General features: G+C 38.7%; 1 protein-coding gene across 1 annotated transcript; it reads right to left on the reverse strand.

The window, feature by feature from the left end:
* Positions 1-546: 546 nt before the first annotated feature.
* syt9a (synaptotagmin IXa) lies at positions 547-23,097 on the reverse strand. The gene is made up of 7 exons (XM_008310637.3): positions 22,064-23,097; positions 12,668-13,163; positions 11,443-11,998; positions 4,478-4,598; positions 4,213-4,384; positions 3,329-3,458; positions 547-2,101 (listed from the first exon to the last, which is right to left on the reverse strand). Exons 1-7 carry the CDS (start codon positions 22,209-22,211, stop codon positions 2,033-2,035), a joined length of 1,692 nt encoding a protein of 563 aa, XP_008308859.1. The 5' UTR covers positions 22,212-23,097; the 3' UTR covers positions 547-2,032.
* Positions 23,098-23,548: the final 451 nt, after the last annotated feature.

Genomic DNA, 23,548 nt, shown 5'->3' on the forward strand with positions numbered 1-23,548 from the left:
AAATATAGCACCAATATTAGTGTATAATAAAAAAAAGAAACTACTTTTCATTGCATTGATGTCTTTGTGTCTTTACTACTTTAACATATGTAAAGTAGGGCTGACAAACTCAATCAAATGAATTACCTTTAAAATCCAGTGCATTATGATATTTATTGTCTTTTGTTATTAGCATTTTTTTTCAGTAATTCCACATTGTTGCTCTAATACATAGTCAATAAACATGCTGTTATTTATGCACATTGTGAGAAAGTCTTCATTTCCACAAAGAACCTCATAACAGAAAAATAGTTCTACAGGCCACTGTCCAGAGGCAGAATACAGACTTTTCATATTAATAACTCCATTATTTGGATTAGTCACAATGAAAAAGGTGTGAAAACACATAGATGCTGTTATTTGTCTTTTTGTTCCTGCAAAAACGTTGTAGTTAATGCTTATTCATCTCAAATAATCATCATTAATTGTAATGTAATTGATACACAATCCACAGTTACCTTGTTATAGTAAAATGTAATAATGTAAATGTAAATAGAAATGTTTGACAGCCCCAATATTAAGACCTTCTTGCTGATAGTACACAGTAAAATATGCTCTATACTATTAGTACTATTAGATGAGAGTTTGCGAAGGCCTGTTGTTCAGGCAGCTCTTAGGCCAGACATTGTACTGTGTTCAAATGAGGCAAAGAAAATCATCATAATCAAATTACCAACCCCGGAGGAGGAAGAATTACTGAGGCCATGAAATGAAGGCTGCCAATTACCAGGCTGTTCTCCACAAATGCAGGGTGAAAGTATGGCAGGGGTGCTGTAGAGGTCGGTCGGGCCAGTTACTGTGTACACTGCTTACAGCCATCAGGAGAAATGAGCTGTTAGCAGGCAACTTTTATTGGTCTTAGGGAGCCGGGAGTCACTAGTGCAGGATTGCTATAGTTACTGGTTAAAACATTTGAGGGATGTTGATTCATTGTTTATGGAACAAAGAAATATTAACTGCCAATGAAAATACTTCATTTGAAATATTTATCCTCGCTGTTGGTGCCGACGTGTTGAAGGTTAAACCAGTTTTACATGTCACACTAATTTTTTTGCTTGCTTGCTAATGGCAAAACAGCAGGATGGCTGTGTCCTCTAGATCAGGCCTTCTTTTTTAGGTAGATGATTGTAGTGAGTGGGTTGTATTTCCTATTTTGTTGGAATTAATTATTGCCTGCGTGTTGAAATTTTCACGGTCAAATGGTCAAACTGTTTTTGTGGCTCTTTTGTCCCTCCCGATCCTGAAAAGAATTCAGTGGCAGAAGCTGAAACAGTGAATAATTGGGGCCGACACAGACACGCCGGGGAACGCTGTCTAGGAAAAAAGCAAATGACAAAAGCTACAGAGAAAAATGACACCATTTTATTGTATTGCCTCTTTACAAACAGGCCAAGATCAACCATGTTTTTTTTCATAAGGAATATTCTTAGTTGAAAACATTGAACACATTTTTTTAACTCACAGGAACTTTTTTCATGAACTCGACCATCACTGCACATGAACCGACAGAACAACACATTGTTTTCCCAAAGTAGACACAAACAACCGAGGACAAGATATCCCACCAAAACAAGACCTCATGCACCAAGTCACCACTAAATTTAAAATAAGAAAGGATGGCAGTTCAACTGGTTGTTAGTACATTGTGCAAATATAGACTCACCTTATCGGAACACATAACAAGACAATGCTTTAAAAAAACAGTCACGACGAAACCCAGGAATAGTCCAGAGTTTGGATGTCTGCATGTGTCTGATGGGTTTTTTTTCTTATTAAATATTATAGCAATGAAAACATCCACTTTAACAGTCATTCAATTCAACATGCAACTGATGCCAGTGACTGGATCTCAGCACAGCTCTGACTGTCTTTTTTATGAATGTCAGCGTTCTTTTTTTAGGACTCGGTGTGCATCCTTCGGGAGCACTGCTGTCCAGGGCCACAGCCCAGGCTTCAGGTCGATTCTATCTCTAGTGGGGATTGTCACTCGAGGTTATGGAGATGGGGGTGTCTTCAGAGAGTTACAGGATCCTCCCTGGCTACTTCCTGAGGTCCCCTGGTACTAAAAATAAAAAGGTAGAACATCAAACATAGCTGGGCAGTCGCAGCAGAGAGGAAGGTGACTGTGTGTTTTTGTCAAATAAAAATCCCTGTTGGTCAAAAAGCCCTGTGCTGTTGTCAGCTGCACGGGGGTTACACTTCCTTCGACAAATAATACCGTTAGCTTGGGTTTGTTAGATTTTCAAGTGGCGAATGGATAACATACAACTGCTATTTTTGTGGCAAAAAACCTCTGGATCTGGAATATAAATTGTCTAAATCTTTGTCAACTTCCAGCTTCTGTTTCATAAAAAATGTAATATAAATGTGAGTTTTGGTCCCTCCTTTTTGATAATTTATTTGTATTTCCTAATACACAATCTTTTTCTAATAAATTCTTCAGTACCATTTACAGTATATATTTTATTTAGTGACTTTTTTTTCCTGTTTTCTTGCACAGACTTTAATATACGTAAATACTTACGTCATATGTTTATTTGTTTACAGTTTTTCCCTCTTTTTTAATTAAATGGAATGCACCGACAGACTGAAAACAAAGGATGAAAGCCTTCACTGACAAAGCAGCTCAGCTGGCAGACAACAGCGAAAACTCATTTACATTCAAAACAGTACTTTTCAGTTTTGGACAGAGCCAAAAGATAAAGGACTTGTGAAGACCATAACTTTCCAGTGACATTACTGGGGAGTTATGAATAATATAAGAGATTTGCGTATGACAAAAAAACCCTCACAGAACAAAAACAAACTCAAGTTTTAGTTTGTTTTGTTATTAAATACTTTTTCAAATGAAATCAATGCAACACAAAAACACACAGACAATTTTTAAGCGACTCTACAATGCTAACGTGTTTGTATTGTTAGTGTAAATGTACTATTTTTGATGCAAAGCAAGATTCAATAAGATTCAAGTTTTTTTTTTTTTCATTTTCCATCCAAAAATTTTCACCAAAATCGGACCAATACCAACCATCCAAATATTTTCACCAAAATCGGACCAATACCAATCCTGGTTATCAGACCAAATTATCCCTATAAAAATTATAAAGAAATGAATAAGTGTGACAGTGTCAGTGTTGTTTAACCTGAGGGACATGACAAAAATCTCAACATGAAAGATTGCTTTTGAATAAACAGTTGTTTTTGGAAGCGTAATATACAGCAGATCTCCACAGTGTAATGGGAGGTGTTTCTTAAATGGTCAGTGTCAGTTCAGTCACAGAACACCTACCTCAACAAGTGGATGCCAGTGGGCGACAGGTTTTCTGGGATATGTGAGCATTTCACCCCAGTGGTCTCGTCCGAGGTTGTCTGCATCGTTGCCAACTCGACACACACCGATTACTTCATTATGGCCGACACTAGAGAAAAAAAAAGTTGTCTAAGAGTTAGTGGAACAGACTGAAGTTCATGCCACTTTGTCAACACACACTTTATTTCAGATCAAATTAGCTTAAGGCTAAATTCATGCTTTAGCAGCTGTTTTAACTCGTGGTTTTATTCCGTGTTCCCTAACATTTTACAGTATTGTATTTTTTAGTGCTAATACAATTAAGTTTTAATCACATTATTAATTTGTCTTGACAACATCATTTGGATTAGTCGCAAATAAATAGGTGTGGAACACGCATGTCTACTTGCTGTTATTTGTCTTTCTGTTCCAGCAATTTTTTTTAGGAAAAAAAAACAGAAAACATTTATTTTCTCATCCCGCAAAAAACAGAAAACATTTATTTTCTCATACATTTACATGTTTCTTTATATCAGACAATCATAATAAATAGTGGCTCATTATGATCATGATTATCGTTGTTTATCCACAGCTACCCTGTTATTCGTCAGATTAAAATAGTTTGAAAGCCCAAAATATTACTAACTACAAACAACAAGTTTTAATTATTTGCTTTCCTTATTGATTATACAGTTTCAGAGCTGTAATTAGTTTCTGCAAAGCTGCTCATTGAAAAACCTCCCAGTTGGTTACATGTACGCTTCCTTTCTAAAACTACGCTCTGTCGCAGGTTTGAGTTTTCCTCACTTTTTTTGCAGGAGCACACAGTTTTCGATTTCATTCGTTTTTCTACAACTCTAAAATATACTTTGAAATGTATTCACCGGTCATAATCCATCACTGCAATCAGAAGGCTGATCTGCTCGATGCTCTCTGGAGGGACATCAAAGACAATAGCCTCATTATAGACTGGATTCAGAGTGTTCCTCTTCGTCGACGTCTTCCTCTTTTTCAGTCTCCGACCATCGCACATTAGTGAAACCTTCACGTATGGATCTATGTAAGTGGGAGATGAAAGAACATATATTTTTCTTATTTAGGACAATCAGTGGACCCTGCAGTGGTAGCACATTATCAGATTTTAATTACCAGATGCACCAGTGATATCCATAGCCTTGAGATTGCGTGCCTTTATCATGGTAATAGTCAATCTGCCGGCAGTGGGCAGGTAACAGAGTGAAAACATCAGATCCCCGAGGTCCACGTTATCCTGGAAGACAATGGAAAACACATTTACTCTACCATTAACTTTATGTCCGTAATATATAGACCTGTGTGGGTCTATCGTGGGCTGAAGGTGGGCCCTTATCAGCCCCTCGTAAACCTCCCTTATATGGGTAGCTGGAGCTGTGGCTTGGTTGGTTGGTTGGTTGTGCAGTTCTCTTTTAGCCAAAGGACTGTCGGTTTGAGTCCAGACTGTGGATCTACAGTACTTGTCACTGATTACTTTTGTAAATGGGTCTAAGTCTTGTGTGTATATGTATATAAAACATTTATTACGTGCCTACAAGCTGTTGGCGTGTGTTGCCCATGGACATACATAATGAAATACACAAATGAGTCAAACAAATTCAATAGGGCTGTTGAAATTAACTCGTTAATCATGTTAATTAATTTGTCAAGGTTAATTTGCTTAAAAAACCTGACATGCGTGTAAATGATGATTAGAATGACACGCACCGTACATCTAATACATCTAGTCTGTGCACTTATTGTTGCTGTAATACACAGTTGATACATAGTTGATACACATGTAATAGGTGTAAAGAAATATCGATTCAACCCTGTATAAGTATCATATTACCACACACATTGGAAGTTTTAAAAAAAACACCTAAACATCCAGCATGTATTTATAGAGGTTTACTGATCTGGCGTCTGTGATTTGTAGTTAATTTTGATGTAAGTAAGTAAACTGTTCAAGTTTGACACCTTCAATTTTGCACCATAGAATATTTTATTATTAAACTGATTTAAGGTATTATTTTTAAATCTGAACTGTTAGTGAACCCACTCCAGGTCTCTGTTGTGTTCACTCACATCTCTTCCTTAATTTGGTTGTACAGTACCCCCGGGTACAGTGACAATAAAGACCATTCAGTACAAATATAGATATTGGCCCCGTGTATATTTTAAATATTTAAACCACATGTTTGTAGCAAAGCAGTAATTGTTTTAAAATGCACCTCAGAATATAAGAAATATTACACAATCCTTATTTTGTAAAGAAAGGAGAAAGAACACCTCCTTAATGCTATCTGCTCCAAAAATGAATAGAATATTCCCTGGACTGTGTCCCAGCCTGCTTTCAAGTTTCAATAACCAGTCCTGTTGTTTTTGCATAATCTTGTTAACAAACACACAGCATGAAAACCCTAACCTTGGCAGAGGAGATAACAATTATGCAATTGTGTTTTTCTGGCACTGCTTCTTTTACTCTAGATAAAGAATATAGCACTGACACTGACTTTGGGTTAGAGTGGAATTAAAGTGTGTTTCTTTAGATGTATGTGTATGTTTCTGTCACATGGCTCTAATAAAAGCCTCCCACATTTCACCTGATGTGGAGACTTCTGTTCAGCTGCAGAAAGGCAGGAGCTCACTTATCACTTGCTCTTAAAATAGCCGGGCCCAAGAAGTGAGAAGCAGATAAACACACATTCGTGTCTGGTGGTAGATCCTACACTGGAATGTGGAGCCGATCTAATAGTGTGTCAGGGTGATGGAGAGAGGATTTTGAAAAACTGATTTTCTCTGATTTACAAGGTTTTTTTTTTTTAAAAAAAAAAAAAAAGAAAATCAGGCAATTTAATTCGAAAATGTGAACATCCTCTCTCTTTTAATACGTGTCAATTTACTTTTGAACGTACCTGTGGGAGAAGGCAAATAGAGAATGGAAGATGGCCAATCAGGACTTTAGAAACTTTTCCCTATATCTTTATTTGTCATGTCTGAAAAAGTATTTAGTTAATGTTCATACAAAATATACAACAAATGCTTGGAAAAAATAAATGTTTTATATTTTTAATTCTTAATGGCAGGGTTGCCAATTTGAATCCAGGCTCCAAAAGTGCAGTCCTCTGCTTCAATGGCTCTGGTGTAAATCAGTTGGTAAGAAAGTAATTTAACCATACAAGAGTCAAAGACTACCCCAAAAAACCTCAATACTTTTGTTTTTACAAGATCATCAATATAACCCACTGTATTTATTTGCATTCAAATCACCCAGACTTATGTTGCACACTGCTTACAATTACTGAAAAGTAGGTCTCTCCACTGAGAATTGGTAACACTGCTCTAAAAATGCATACCCCACCACAAACGGAAGCTGAGGGCTTTTCATGCTATGTGGTCTTTCAGCATAATAGAGAAGATACAAGTGGATAAAGGGGGAGATTAGTGCTGTGTGAGCGCTGCAGAATTCCTCTTAGAAAACAAATGGCATACGTCGCCTGCAGTGTCTGATAACCGACTGGATTCCATATGTCACACATTGACACACACTGCACTTGTGTGTGTCATTTATCTTGCAGAGAAGCTGAAAGCAGCACTTGAAATAATAAACAAAAAAGAAGTACAATAAGTGGTAATAAATTCTATCACTTGTGTCTGTGTTTCCATTATCTTTCTCAAAATCATAAAAATAACCCACTCACTCTGCCATCACTCTACAATCTGCCTCTTGTGCTGCAGAGCACAAGCCAAACCTGGCAGTGAAACAACACATATGGCCGATACGGAAAGCAATCACGACTTACTGGTTAGAAATGATGGGATTAAAGTGAAGTAAATGATTATTTACAGTAATTGTGACAGATGGGCTCTGGTGGATTGGTTACGAAAAGCTAATGCATCTGTAGTGGGTTTTTCGAAAATGAGTAAATGTGCTTTGAACACATCTAAGCAGTCGGGCAAGTGTGTCTGTGTGTGTCTGTGTGTGTCTGTGTGTGTTTGTTTGTTTGTGTGTGTGTGTGTGTGAGGTCTGTCGCTGTTAAAACTGAACCGTGTGTAAATTGAGAACCCTAGATCCTGTGAATCCCTGATCTCAGACACCACCTGCCACACTCTTTTCTGTTCAAACAGGCGAACATTGATTTACAATTAACACTGAGGACACAAGTGTCAGCACTGACTGAGAAAACAGCCATGAGGTGAAAGCTCCAAGGAAGGAGAAGACACGGTGGTCCCTCTAGGGGTACGTACTGTATCTATATATAGCTTTAACATTTCTATTTGGAGCACAGACCTGCTGCCATTTCCTTAATCTCTGAGATCTCTGTTTTCAATAACGATTGTATCTTAATTAGACAAATACCTTTTTAAGTGAAAACTCAATTTTCTTTTGCATAATTAGAATCATGTAAAAAGACAACAAAACCTAATATTATGTTATTCAGCTTGTAGTACCACTGCTGGACAGCAGTGGTTGAGGTTTGTTGAAGGTGTTTCAGGACTTATCTAATAGTCTTCTTCTTAGAACTGAATACCTGAATGATGTTGGTTTCACACAACTTCAGGTGTGAATGGGAGTTTGTTGAGACTAAATGTGTGTTAGGTTTTTGTCTGAATGACAGTAGAGATTTCTGAGGAGACTGGGAACTCAGCACCACATGGAGGTAGCTGAAGGTTGATGACTTTGTAGCTTTGACATAAATGGTAGCTGTTGGCTCGTTAAAGATAAATGCTTTTTCATTAGATGATATTCTCAAGCAGTGTTTGTGAATGACAAATATTGTAAGTTAATGTATTCGTAATCTTTTCAGATTATGTCAAAACGTTGGCCAGTCTTTGCAGAAACCAATCATCCGTCTTTGCAGTCATCGGTGCACTCGTTGCTTTACTTTTCAGGGGTCACAGAGGGGGCTGAGCAACTGACACTGATTGATAGCAGAGGCTTCACAGTTCAGTAGCCCACCACCAGGCCAACACAAAGGCCACATCCAACTTTGTTTCCAACACTAATAATAATAGAGGACAGTCCCGACTGCAACAGCTCTTTCCTAACCCTAAAAAACATGTCACTTTTATTTGTACAAGTAAAATCACCAGCAGTTTCTTATAAGCGCATGAATCAATAGCAGGCACTTTCTGAGAGCAGTTTTATTAGCACAAACTTAAGGAATGTAATATGGATGGATGAAAGTTGGATGGATAGACAAATCATCACCTGTAATGGCGGATGGATGGATGGATGGATGGATGGATAATTGAATGGATTACAGTTCATCTCAGTATGCCGACTCCCAGCCTAACTAAACACTTCTTATCACTTTCCTCCTTGTCCAGCACCTGTTATTATTAAACAACAGCTGCCTCCTTCTATGTTTGCCTTGTCTGGCTTTTATTTTTCCAGGTGCGTTACGTGTCTCCTGCCTCTGGAGTCCACGTAGAATTAGACAGAAGCATCACAACAATGATAAACCTGTCCTGTTCAGCTGACGCCTTATCTGTTTTAACACAACAAACATTCCTTCAGGCAGGTATTAAATGATTCTGAAGTTTTTTTCTGTAAAAGTCCAAGTGCCTCCACTATATGAATTGTTTTAGCAAATATTATCTGTAAAAGTCCAAGTGTCTCCACTATATGAATTGTTTTAGCAAATATTTGAATCTAAAGGATGTAGTTTAAAGGCTCACAAAGTGGGATACCACAGAGTCAATGAAATCAATGTGCAGGTTTGCCAAATAATTAGCTCCTGTTGCATCTCCGTAACATTAAAGATGATAGCCTCGTCAGTTTACAGCATACAACATATCTTAGTTATTTAAGGAGTTTTTTTTATGTAGTGTTTGATATTAAAAAAGTTAACAGAGATTCTCCACAACAGCTCTGTTAACTTGAACTAACGGCATATTTGACTACAGTTTTGAAGGGAATGGGAAATTGAACCCTTGTTCTAAAAGAAAAGGGAATTCCCATTCAAACAGCTCTGCCTCATTGATTGCGTTCCACTGACCTCCCAAGGATGAAATAATTTGTCAGTGGTAATCAATAGCAACTCGTCTTATTAATGCCACTTGAGCTTGCCACAGAGCGCAGGATCAATTGCACGTCTCACATTTGTTTTATCAATGAAAACAATCACTGTAAGAATAGGTGGTTAGTAAATATCGCACCCGTGGTGATTATCTGGTAGATTTAAACAGCCTTAATATTCTTGTCACATATTCTCTTCGTCATTCTCTTTTATTCTTTTTTTACTCTCTCTCTTCTTTCACACACACACCAAACAGTGGCTAATGAGGAAACCTGACTTTTACATTCTGTTCAGATTAGAGGTCGTACTTTAAATTCAATTTACATTTGTTGCAAAAAAAAGGTCACAGAGGATGATTTGACATTAGAAAATGTGAAGTGAAGATGTCCTTCAACTGAGTCAAGTGGCCAAATTAACACGAAACAATGATCTCATTGGTTTTTTTTTCTTATATCGCTGACTGAGAAGGAAAGTTTTTTTAGTTAAGCTTTGGTGTTGTGAACTTTCTAGAGGTATTGAATGGTAAACCTTTCTAGTTTATAAATTTTTCCTGAGCCAAGGGTAAAATAAAAAAGATCAAAAAACAAAATAAAATAAATTAGTTTGCAGAAAACCGGTTTGTTGAAATGCTATGCAGTTGTGCACCACTCCATCATAATCCGGTGGTATCTCACTATGAGCTGAGGGTCCACAACGAACGACCACAATTACCATAAAGTAGTCTGGAACCTTCAATTTCACAATATATCTATTAAACTGCACACAGTAAACAAAGTCACTTAGTTTCACATTCTTGCTTTGAAGAAATCAATGTTTGCGACTTAGGAAACAAGATATTTATTTCCCACCATATTTTTTCAGATATCTGCTGCCACTGCACTGCTGTACAGTCCTGCTGGTGGTAACATCGTTTCTACTCACATGTCATCAGCTGCTGTGCTTTATTGCCACTTTAATCCCTTAATGGGATTATAATTAAAAAAATTAAATTAAGTGTGAATGAAAAATACCAGAAGGGCTGGTCTTCTTCCAGACTTTTTTTCTTTTACAACCAGATGTTTGTGTCCACTTGTTATATGGCCTTTGGCCAAGAGTCCAAAGCCTGGCCTGGAGGCCAATCATGGCCCCTGGACAATTTTATGTGGCCCCTGACTTAGATCTTTGTTTATGGCCTGTAAGGATGGCCAAGGAGCACCGATGAGTCGTATAGACCCCGGTTTAAATCCGTCACTAGAGGTTTTGCAGCAGCCGTTGCACTGCTCTGTGTTTTTATTAGTGAGCCTTACTTTTGGCCTAAAGTAGAGGTTTAGGTGTTGTGAAATAAAGCTGTTACTCATTTCCTTTCTTTAGTTTTTAGGGGAAATGTTCAGACCAGGTTACTTGCAGTTTGAGTAAACAGATATTTAAATAAGGACAGGTGAAATCAGATAGAGTTTCAGATGTGATGAGTTTGCCCTTTGGTATTTCTACAATATCTGATTGTCCTCTTTTGAAAAGATGGTTCAACACAAATTTTAATCCATTTTATTCACAGTCTAAAACCTTTTTTTTTAAATTTGAAATCATAAACTAGGTTTAAAGAACACAACTTTTAATCCATTTGAAACTTTTTTTTAAAATTTGAAATCATAAACTAGGTTTAAATAATTAAAATTAAATTAATTTAAGCAAAAATCTTCTATAAAGTATGTTTGCAGCAAATCTATCAGATATTTATAGACAACACTTGAACTTTTTCGAGCATCCTGGAGAAATGTTAAATAAGCCTTCATCAAGAAGTAAAGTATCTGCAGGTATAATCAAAACTTGGGTCTCGGTGAGTTTTTCAGTAAGGAACCCAAACCCTGGGAAAAGCACTAAATGCACAAACAAATGTAATCTAGTTCTTAGATAAACCACACGTTGTGAACCGTGTGAACCAAATCGTACCATTATTAGCCCACGGGCTTTATAATATTTGACAACAACCTGCTCTCAATTCCTCTGAGATCCCTTGTTTCTGTCTGCAAGATGTAGTAAAATGATATATACAGTCAAATGACAAATCCATCATTTTGACAATCAGTACTGACTCACCGAGGAGACGTACTGGATTTCGCGGCAGAGCCTTGTCTCCCTGGGGAAATCTGCCAAATCCAGGAAGTTGTCCACAACCACTTGGCCAATTATGTCATGGCGTGAGAAGCGATCAAAGTCATAGACGCTGAAGTGCAGCTTACGTGTTGGAAGCTCAGAGTATGCCACAGGAAAAAGGAAGACCTCATCAAACACGGGGTTTAGTGTTTTGCGATGCACCTTGGTCTGGTGTTTGGTCTTGCGATCAGGAAGCAAGTAGATCTTTACATAAGGGTCAGAGGTGCCAGAGAAGTCCTTGGCTGGGAGGCCCTCAGCTTTGTGGATTTTAACTATTAGCTGTTCAAGGTCGCAGTCAAATTTGAGGATGAAATGGAGGCGTCCGCATCCGCCTCCTCTACGACTGCCCTCATCTCCCTCAAGGGAGCGCTGTTTGTAGAGCTCGGGTTTAAGACGGCCTAGACCCAGTCCCATTCCGGTGAGGGAATCCTGTCTTTGAAACTGGGCCACATTAAAGTCTGGGTTAGATAAGTTCATATGTCTACGGATGGTGGCATGTCTGTGGGGAGAGGAAATAAAGACGACATATAATCGTACAACTTCAACATTGTACACCAATTCAAATTACATTTAGTGCATTTTCATCAAGAGTTGCACAAACATTTCAGCCTGTTAAAATAAGTCAACAGCGCATCGTGAAATATTTATATATATATATTTATATATAAGTCATTTGTCATTGTGTTCAAGGAAAAGAACTTCTAGCATTGCTACCTCTACCTGCAGTGCTGCTAAAGTTCAAATCTAGCTTATGTTGAAGAGTGACATCATATTGTTTTGTTAGAAATGAGCTGAGTCAACTGAGGTAACATCACGGCTCAAACTAGATTTCTTGATTTTAGTGCCTGCAGGGTGCACGCTATCTACTGATTAAAGTGGCTAACACAAAAACAACACACCATTAAAAGTAGCTAACCTCCTGTTGGGTTAAGGAATGAGTGGAAGAGACATTTTTGCTCTTGTAGATCAGGTGGATGTTTAATTGCAATATAACTGCAGTCATTAAAAACAGAGTCTAAAAGGTTTCAAAGTTAGTGAATTTAACGACTTGTTTAATCTAAGAAATGTTTTTGTTGCTTAGACTCTGGTTTACCTGGACATAAAACATTTAGTCAATAAAACAACAACTTGGATAAGAATTTTAAAGAAATCCAAATTTTCTACTGACCCGATTTCAGACATGGAACGCCCAGAAGATGAAGGTTCTGTGGTTTGTCGTTGCATACGAGGGTTGGTGTGAACCCCATTTTCACGACTTTTACATTGGGCGTCCAATGGGATGTCAGGGGACGTGTGGCTGATTTTCATAGCTGCCTCAGGTGTGGCCATGACGGGTGGTGGGGACATGGGAGTCACAGGTGCTTCCACTGATACGACAGATGCCACCGGCGTGGGCTCCTTCGCAAGTGTGGGGCAGTGGGAGGATTCACGGCGGTTGTGCGCTGGAGGATCCACGGCTGTGTAAACTGGCTGTCTGGGTGCAGACTGTGTCAGTAGGGGGCTCATTGTTGGGTTGATGTGTGCATGAGCCTCCTTGGTGGTGGGTGAGAGCCCGCGTTCCCTCCATGGTATCCAACAGAGCTTCCAAGAGACGAAGAGAGACACGCCAAACAAGGCCAAGCCGCAGGCAGTCACGACCAGTGACAGCAGACTCACAGATATATCTGTGGGGGTGACATGGAAAAGACGAGGTGATATCTATTTGCTTTCAGAAATTTTGCAGCTCTATATTTAATCCGCCTTTGTTTTCGATTTAACCTCATTGGCATCGTTGGGATTTTAGTCTTTGAGTGATCAGGGAGGACAGGACCAGGAAGGAGCAGATCAGAGAAAGAGCTAAGATTGGGAGATAGAGTTGGAGAGGCATGGTTGAGACGGTTCAGACATCTGCAGAGAAGAGATAAGATAATGGATGTAGTGGGCGAAGGATGGTGGAGATGGGGCTGTAAGGCAGGAGAAGACTAGACCTGTGTGAAGATGTGTGGCTGAACTGCGGTTGCAGAGGAATAATGTTTCAGTAAAGAAGGCAATGCAAATGGTGAAAAAGAAAAATGGTTTCAAACATTTAATTTAACGTCCATGTCATACTGTAAAAGTTTCAGTGCTCTTGTATATCGTGTATTTCACATTTTAATATGTTGTATTTTATTTCTTATTTTATTTTTAAGTTGTGTCTTTCCTTATTTCTTTAATAACCAGCTACTTTACCCAAGTATCAAATATGAAGGTGTCATAAAATAATCATGGGATAAAACCTATAACCACAAACCTCCTCTGCACACCAATAAAATGGATATTTTCCGGTAAAAGAAATGCTACAGTATGTGACTTTTATGCACGACATGAATTTGTATTATTGCACTTCTGGGCATGAGCTGAGGCAGTAGCAGTGGGAGTATAAATGTTTTACAGAAGTATCACACCGTGGGCCTTGCGCTGCCCAGGAAAAAGTTTATGGTTTCAAAACATGACTCTGAATATTCCAGCGGCGCGTTTGTTTACACCAGGAAACAGGGAATGGGTCTCAGTGGAGAGAGTGAGGCACAGAGTCGTCACAGGCTCAGTGATTCACCTCTGGTCCTCAGACCGACTGTAATCTTCTGTTTTTTAAATATAAATCAAAGGTCCACTCTATGAGTGAATACTAAACTAAAATGAGCTGCGTAAACTTTAGTGACTTCCATCACTAGTCCCAAGTCAGTATTTAGCACAAAGAGGCAAAGAACGGGATTTTACATTTTAGTGCGAAATATTCGAAAATTCTTGCATCATCTATAATTTGTAAGATTTTTGTATTTTATTATTGGATGGCAGAAGTATTAAATTTCAAGCCCAGAGCTTGTTTCTGAAGACTTTATTTATTCATTCATTTTTATTTTTAATAACCCATACCTTTCATAGAAAACCACGGGACACTAATGTGTTTAACTCCACTGTCTACTGACTGATTTGCATGACTGACGCCTGGTTTTAATCCTCTGATCCAAGCGAATCACGTAATGTCATCAGTTCACGTCAAGTCCACCAATCACCATTTCAGAGGGTAATTACCTGTGACCCTGATGTTTCTGATAATTGGATGGGATGCCTGTGTGCCAGGCACACTGAGAGATGTAGCTGTTCGGTGAATTAAGTTTTGTTGCAGTGGATGATAATTATGAAGCAAAACCATAAAGGATTCTTCCGCTCTGTAGCATTATTGTTTTAACATTTGTCTGCAACTAAATGTCCTCAGTTAATCGTACGTCTGTAACAAATCTGTTGTGAGAACGAGAACTAGCCAGGGTGCTAACCTCTGCACCACATTTGTCAAAATCGTGGCCTCCGAGTCAAATGTGGCCCATCCAGCTGTTTTGTTTTCTTAACTTGATAAATTCATTTCTTTATTACACAGAGCAATATACAATATTTGGAACTTGAATAAATAATATTAAACTGCAGAACTTTTTGTATTAATATGTTATGCAGTAGTTACACCTTTGCAATCTTACAGTTGCAACCGGCCCTTTAGGGAGGACTGTATTGCTTATGTGCCCCACCCCCCAAATTCCATGGTGCTCTTCACTATGGAACTACTAAAAGATGGCTTGCATTGGCCGGAAATCACACCACACTATGGAACTACTAAAAGGCTTGCATTGGCCAGAAATCACACCCTGGCCTCCAGTGTGGCAGGCCAGAATTTTAGCACCGAACACATTGTTTGATTTGTGTAAGAGAATGGAAAGCCTTAGTTACACCAGTGACCTCTGCATAATGAATGAAATCATGGTGAAGAATGAAAACTGTGTTGATGTAATTGGATGTTTTTACTGTAATGAAGTTGTGCATGTGTCGGAGTGAACCGTTGCCCAGCAACCACTGTTGTAGGAGGAGATGGTTTGCAGGTGGGAGGACAGACAGGGCAGGTAATGATTTTCCAATTTTATTTGTAGAGAAAAATGTGTCCAAGCATCATTTATCCTCCACTGATTGACTTCACCACCTCCTCTATGATATCACATATTAAATATTGATCCACTACATGTGTATGAGAACATCTGGTGTGTGCACTACAAGCTCGTGTTTACAGTTCTGTTCCCTGTACAGGGCAGATGAACTCTCGTCCAGCTTCTGAATCAATTATTTTACGTTGACGTTTTGAAATACCTTCGTTTAAGCAAGTCCAGGCTTCAACACCACAGTGTTTTAATAGCACCTTCTTTAGTCTTTTTTTCCCTTTTACCATAACCATTTGTGGCTCTGCCTGCTTCAGTGAAGCACAGTTCTGATTTACCCAATGCTCAGGTTTACAACGCGTCATGCTGCAAATACTGAATTTAAATGAATCCAAAAAGAGAATTAGGTTTGTTTTTTAAGAGACTGATTACTTTCCCTGACATTTAACTTTTCATTGTTAATCATATTGTTTCTTTATGAGCTGGCAGATTCTGGGATCCTACTAAGAAATGGAGCACATGCTGATATGCTTTAAAAGAAAATAATAACCACGGCTCTTCATAATGAGCTTCATAATCATAAAAAATACATTATTCATCTGATGGGGTGAAAGCTCTTACCTTTTTATGAGCTGATGAGTTTATCCCGTATTTTTCAGTGACTAAATTACTATAATGAACTTGGACGATTTTAGTGTTGTGTTTTAAATCTGCATTATATTTATAAACAGTAAGATAAAAGAAAATTATTAAAGAAAGTTCATTCAAAGTACATTATTTGTCATGTGCACAGTGAATTGCACACTGTATAGATGTCAGGAAATTTGAGGTTTCCTAACAACATTATTCAGCCATTAGAGATCATCTGGTGTGTCATGGAAAATGTTCAATTTTCACATAATTGTGTCTGAAACTATTGTGAATTTACTGCAAATAATTTGTCTTTGTTTGTCTATGTGATGCTGACTGGCAAAACTATTCAATACTCATTCACTAGGTGGCAGCAAATAGCTGAATAATTAAAAAAGAAGTTTTTTTTGCCTCTTTCCTCAGTTCCTGCTAGTATATCAGGGTTGCGTTCGACTAAACAGGCCCAGGTTTAACTCTCAGTTGGTAAGTTGTGAGTAAACTAGAAGATCATTATTTTGTTACACATAGGGGACTTCAGTTAGTGGATTTGATAATTACCAGTTATATGTTACTGTTAGAGATATATATGCTGTTAGGGTACAATGGCAAAGTATCTCTAATTACGAATGACACCAACAATCAGAACTCTAGAACTTGGTCCACTAGTACTGAACACGGTTCTAAGTACTTTATTGAATAAAATGGGTCCAGACTACCTGCTGCTGCTTCCTGCATCATACTCCCTACATTCTAACTATGGTAAAGTCACTGCAGTCACCAGACTGTACCGTACCATACTTTGACCTGGTAGCTGGTTCCACCAGTTACTGACTCTTCTGAACTCGACTTCGCTGTTGAACATCATCAGACTTTGCATAGAAATGTAGAATGTGTCGTTCACCTGCTGCAGAGATTCTAGACCGTTCACTCAGGTCTGTCTGTTCTCTCACTGCTCCTTCAAACTATCTCAGCAGAATGCCCTGAAACTCTCGGTCTCGGTCTGGTAGGTGACCATTTGCCTTCTTACTGTGCTTAGTCTTGACATTGTAACAAGAGACTGTTGTTTCCTCAACCTCGCTTTGGTAAAAGAGTTTGTCTGTTCTTTATCTAACTTTATATCTCCCACACAGTTTTATAAGTTTGTAACTGTGGTTTAATCTGATCTGAAAATGCAAATTAGCAGATGTAGCACTGGATATGCTAATGTCTCTGCTCGAGTTACAACACAGTGGATGGATGAGGTGTTTTTGTTGCCCTCCCTCTGGGATCAATAAAGTATCTGTCTATCTGTCAATCAATCAATCAATCAATCAATCTGTCTGTCTGTCTGTCTGTCTGTCCGTCCATCTATCTATCTAATTAACACGGTGTCAATTTGGTTATGAAACATGGTAATAGTTCAGTTCGAGTGACACTCCTGTAAGAATTGTGAATTTAATCAGAGCCCATTGCCCAGTTTTTTTAAATGATGCATTGGAACTTGTTGTTTTCCATTCGCATGTGCACAGGAAATTACAGAACCATAAAAAAACATTTTATTAATATTTTCTATTCCTAAAATCCCTTAGCAGTGCTCATGTAATTTCAGTGACTTTCTTGTTTTTTCATATCGAGTGATTGCCTTATTTAACGCATCATTCCTAACAGGAAAAACAGTGAATCACGCTGCACTGAGTCACGTCTGATTCACTGTTCCTACTTGTTGTGACATTTACACAGGAGTTACTTATAAATCCAATGACTGCTCAGAAATGAAGACTTTTAAAAGATGACTTAAATATTTCTTGTAAGAAGCAAAAGATAATTGATCCTTTCCCCAAATTCCGTCAGTGGTTCTCAATCGTGGCTCTGGCTCTTTGTGCGTGGGTGCTGCCATGGCCGGTTACCCAGACAAAGTGTCCTTTCTAGGCTCTAGGATTCTGTGAATGCCAGCGTTTGTGTGATTTTGGGAGAATTATGTGGAGGAATTGAGGGACATGTTATCTGAGGACACTGAGCTCACATTAGACTTGGCAGGAGGGCCTGAGTGCTGCCTGAAGGGAAGGACTACAGAGACCTGAAAACCTTATGGCAACATTGAATGGAAGCTGGACCAAATTTAGAGCCTACCTTAATAGGTGCTACAGTGTAGGAGGCAAAAAAGTGCTGAGAAGGAGGTTTATGGAAATGTCTACCTGCTGAGCTGCTGTTATTCAGCCTGTAATGTTAGGTGAGAGTTTTTATAATGCATTAAGTTGAGTTTTTTTTTAATTCACAAAGAATGTTTGATTTGTTAATTTTATGTCTTAGGTAACTTGACAGAATGTCTTACAGTGTCAGGCAATCATTCTTTATGAAACAGAATGTTCCTTTGATATATCTGCATTAATTATTTAGCTGCCCAAATGTTGCCATGTTGTTTCTTCAAACAAATATGCCTTAAAGCTGTGGAGTTTTTCTCAACTAGAATTTTCTCAACTCTTCAAATTAAATATCCAAAAAAATATTATTAGCCAATGTTACCTATCCTGCTCCACTAGTGGGCAACGTCTGCCATATTTTATTATCCTTTCTGGAAAACCCTCAGAATTCCCTAAAAAATGTGTGACTCTAGGGTAATTTTATATTTGATCAATTACTAGACATTCCATGTGACCGCACGACGAGTCCCGACTAATACCTGTAACCATGTCTGTTCCAGCTTGTATAGATGTGTTTTAATATTTGTTGAAATCCGTTTTACATCTTAACATTATACGATAATTTGCCATGATTTGTCAAAAAAAAAAAAACAATGAAGAAGAAAAGGAAAAATCGTTGCAACATGCTGAGATAATCGTGTCCTGCCACAGCAACGGTGATAACAGGCCGACGCTACAGAACATGAGTCAGTGAGAACGGCAGGCTGGGATTACTGGAGCTTTGGGGAAATGGAAAACTTTGATGACTGCTATTAACACCAGAGAAATTGGTTACCGTGACTGTAGTGTGAGGTGAATGCAACTTTAACCTGGTTGGAGACTGGAGCGGGGACTGTCTGCAGTCTCGCTGCTCTTCTGTGGCTTCCAGGTTAACGACAAATAACCGAGCCTGACAAAGAAATAGTGAAGCTAATAAAAGAGATAATTAGCTGCTGCCGGGTTGTACAAATATGGGCTTAATATCGATCTTCTCTTCTAATACCTGTTAATAGGGCTAATAAATATTTTTGACAATGCCTAACTGCTTTTTAAACGAGTCCATTTGTTTTGATAGCTGTAAAAAAAAAATTCAAGAGCCATATTCATAAGAATAAAACGTTGAAATTGTGAATGCTTGACATAAATGGAGTGATTATCCTTTGGCTGACAAAACAACACTTTACTGTTGTTTCCCTCATGACATTTAGAATTCTAACTCCAGGTCGTCCTTATCTACATTCTTCTTCTTCTTCTCCCACCCAATGATTCCATCTCAAATATTCTCTTCTCCATTCTTAGCTGCCCCCCCTTCATGAGCCAATTTCTAATTCCATCCATTCTGGTCACTCTCAGTGAAGAGCTGTGTGTCCTTAACTCCACCACTTCCTGCTCAGTCCTCTGCCTTGAAGCCCAGTGGTTCTCAACCAAAACACAACACTAATGAGGTCGGCATGTGTGCAATTTCCCCAAAGACACCTGCTGGTCAGATACTTGAAAATTCAGTGGTTTCTTTTTTTTTTTAGTATACAAAGCTGAGTGAGTGATACAATGGAGCAATGCTGGATTTGTGCCGTTTTACCAAAACAAAACTGTAGTTATTTTATAATTATCATAACTGAGCATTAGTCCATAACCAGATGTGAAATGTGTAATACTTGAAATGCTAATACTTCCCATCAATGTGTGTGTAGTAGAGATGAAATGATTGCAGTTTTTGGCTGATTCCAATTTCTCTAGTAGAGATGAAATGATTGCAGTTTTGCAGTTTTTGGCTGATTCCAATTTCTTTTATAATTGTCATAATTAGTCATAGTTTCCACTCAGTCCCAGGTTCTCTCTTCAGTTCAATAACATTCATGAGTTACTAAGTGAAAATGGTTTTATGAGCACCCATTTTCTGGCTAATAGAACTGCAGAACATAATATCTGCAATTCATATTGGTTTTTGTAGTGACTTTGAGAGAGAAGAACAATAAATGAGTTCTTCTTTTTCTTATCTTGAAAAAAATGTTCAATAATTATAAAATTGAACAAAGTTATGGTGCAAATGTTGTTTTATTAAGTGAAGTTGCTAATGAGAATAAGTAAAAAGGCAATTTTAACAAATGAAGTCATCTCTAGTTCCTCTTGTCATGTCACATGACAGACATGTTGTCTGGATGACTGTAGTTTAAGTATTGCATTGTCGTGTAAATCAACTTTGTGATGGCTCCCTGACGATTAACCTTACACTGTTACATGTGTAACACTTGGTGAGCGGTCGATCAGTGCATCTCTAGAGTCGGACTTCTATGAACATCTGTTTCCGTATTCCCGCAGACTTCATGACTTTTCATTTTCCAGGCTGAGATCAAACAGTGAGCAATGGTTCTCAAACCATAGTAACTGTACAACTGATGGTACGTGAGCCCTCTAGTGGTGTACGTGGCTGTAAAGGAGGTTTTGGTGGATTTAAAGCTAAATAATCTTGTAAGGAGTGAATGCTCTTCTTTGTACACTGTGCAGGCCTTGGCTGCTGTGTTTTAATGTTGGTATTTGGAGAGATGTATACTTCTGTTAAGTGTATGGTCAGATTTGAAAACTGAGGTGTGTAAATGTCAAGTGTCAGTCATTTTGACTGAGTTTAAGAGAGATTTGTCATGGATTATATTTCTCTTCTTTTTCTAATAATGACTCTGGCAACCATATTCCTACTTAAGGAAGTCCAAAGGAAACTTCTTCACATTTTTGTTTTTCTTGCTTTTGCTTAAAAGCATATAAAACTGTTTTATTGAGAAGAGCAAATAATTTAAGAAGAATAAAAGTTCAATCCGTCTGCCATTTTGCACTGCCAACTAAATGTGAAATAGTTATTTATAAATGATATATCATCTTAACGTTTCATTAATCACACAAACACTGACACCATCTCTGGTCCATTTAAGCCTGACAAAGTGCAGAGTAACAACCTCAGTGCTCAGTACCAGCCTCACAGCAAACCTCACTAATAGCAACGCTGCGACTGACTTAGTGTGGTGAGAGAAGACAGGGAAGGTTCTGTCTGTTTGGAGAAGGAGGGAGCCACAGGGGAGAGCAGTGGGATTTGGGAACAAGGGGAAATGAGAAGGACGCAGAGTCTGGAAAGACTCTTTCATGCAGTGAATACTGATGTTGTAATGAGGCTAACGAAAAAACGGAGGAGAAAAGTGAGAAGGATTTCGGAAAACCTGCTGTGCCTGCTTTACATCATCTCTCTGTCTTCTCCACACACACACACACACACACGCACGTACACACACGCGCGCGTACACAGAGTCGATTAGAACTTTCCCTTTTTTCAGGGTTGTTATTTAACAAACCAAAGTATCAGATAATTAAAAAAGTTCAGAACAGACTTTAAGCAGAGGTTGAGGTTTGAAAGCAGGATAGAGTGAATCTGACACCACATTAACTGCTACACCGGTGAGCCCATGTGCTGGCAACTGCAATACATCATATTTTACATCATCTGTCATCCGAGGACTACACGCTATCACCACCGGCAGAATGTGCACGGGTTTTAAAAGAAATGGGATTTGACTGAGACCAAATATCCAGTCTCCTACCTATGGATAATGTGATCATCTTTAAACTAATTATAATTCAATCCACCAGTTAACGAAAGATTATTGCAATTAAGCTGTGGATAATTGCTTAATTAATCCAATCGTAATTATAGTGGTGATGAAGGCGCACAGAATAAAACCTCGGAACACATTTGGAGTTTGGCACCGGAATGCTTGACGAAGGATCGTGTGTCACATGCACATTCGTGTAATTAAGAAAATAAAACCAACTGAATTAGACACAAATTTGTACCTGAATCCGGGTAGCGTGGCCTGGCGAGGTCTCGGAAATAGTAGATAAAATCCAGGCAGTTTTCGTTCTGCACTTCCCCCCTGGAACAGAGATCTGACAGGAGTTCGAGCGCCTTTTGACAAATCTCGTCATCTCCGTCTCCAGGCATTTCCCACCAGCATCCTTATAAATGGAGGGTTTCTTGTGCAGGCACCACGGCACCGCAATATACCTACTCCACACCAAGGATCAGCGCGTGTTGGTTTCTTCTTTTTTTTTTCTTTCCCTTTTTTTAAAAGCAGCCACTCATCTATATCCAGATCCAGGGGCACGCCTACATTCACGGTGGAATTGTTGGAGACGCTCCGTGTTGGAAGGAAGGTGGAAAAAAAACACTTGTCCAAGTTATCCAGAAAACATCAATGCACTCCTTTACAAACATAAATCGTTCTTTTTCACTCTTCACCACACTCCTGCCGCCGCCGCCGCTGCCGCCGCCGCCAGTGAAGCCACCGGTTGAATCAACGCTTGGACACTGCGGCGCTTCCTGCGCTGTCCATGGTGCTGAACGGGCAGAGCGCTTGATCCGTTTGTATTTTCACGGCTGGACGTGAGAGACAAGTGATTAATTGAAGTCGCGCAAAAGAGGAAGACAAACAGGAGAGAAATTCAAATTGTTCAGAACGCCGATCACTCCTCTTGCCAAAAATCAATCTGGTGTGGTTTTACGTTCGACCAATCAGAGTAAAGCACATTTCCCACCCACCCCCGGGTGGGAATTCTACTGTGGGAATTATGTTTTTTTTTTTATTTGACACATCAGGCAATGTGTGACTCCGGATTTCACCCAAAATCATTCATGCAATTTTAACAGTTAGTGTAGTAGAACTGAGGTTCAGCTATTTGGTCTTCTTTTTTTTAGTCCTTTTCTGCTGTAGCCCACATGCAGTGAAACCCATGGTTCGTCTTTCACTGCTGAGGTATAAAACAGGTATAAAAGGTATAAAAGAAAGAATAGGTATAAAATAGTAAGAAGCTGGAAATGCGTGCAAACAATGGGTTATTTGATTTCCATTGGCTTTTATTATTTTCTAAGAGCCCCAGGCATAATTATAATCAACAACTCCATAAATTTCTCCAGGGACAATCAATGTCAATACTTGAAAGAGAGTGGGATGAGCTGCTGGCATAAGCCTTTCTAAAGGCTCGCTGTTGATTTCTTCTCTGCTAAGTTCGTTCCAGTGATTGACAGTCAAGCTGATTGTGACACGTAGCCCGAGTCGTGATGTGTGTGTGTGCCCTTACAATAGAGAGAGAGGAGAGTATTAACTGCAGTGTTTTTGTAGCTACACCATGATTTGAACCATGAGATTGGTGACATCTGAATACACGATCAGCAGGGTTTGGGAACAAGGTCTGTAATTATCTGACACAATTAAAACTTTACAAAAACATTCACTAATTATTATCTGCACGATACATACGATCTCTGCAATTTAGAAGTAA

This window comes from Cynoglossus semilaevis, chromosome 5, assembly GCF_000523025.1.
Source record: "Cynoglossus semilaevis isolate Cse_v1.0 chromosome 5, Cse_v1.0, whole genome shotgun sequence".
NCBI lineage: Eukaryota > Metazoa > Chordata > Actinopteri > Pleuronectiformes > Cynoglossidae > Cynoglossus > Cynoglossus semilaevis.

Coding starts and splice junctions, on each gene's coding strand:
- syt9a (XM_008310637.3), bottom strand. CDS start 22,211: ATGCCTGGAGACGGAGATGACGAGATTTGTCAAAAGGCGCTCGAACTC. Junction 4,599..11,442: donor AAATCCAGTACGTCTCCTCG/GTGAGTCAGTAC, acceptor ATTGTCTTCCAG/GATAACGTGGACCTCGGGGA. Junction 2,102..3,328: donor ACTGGCATCCACTTGTTGAG/GTAGGTGTTCTG, acceptor TTTTATTTTTAG/TACCAGGGGACCTCAGGAAG.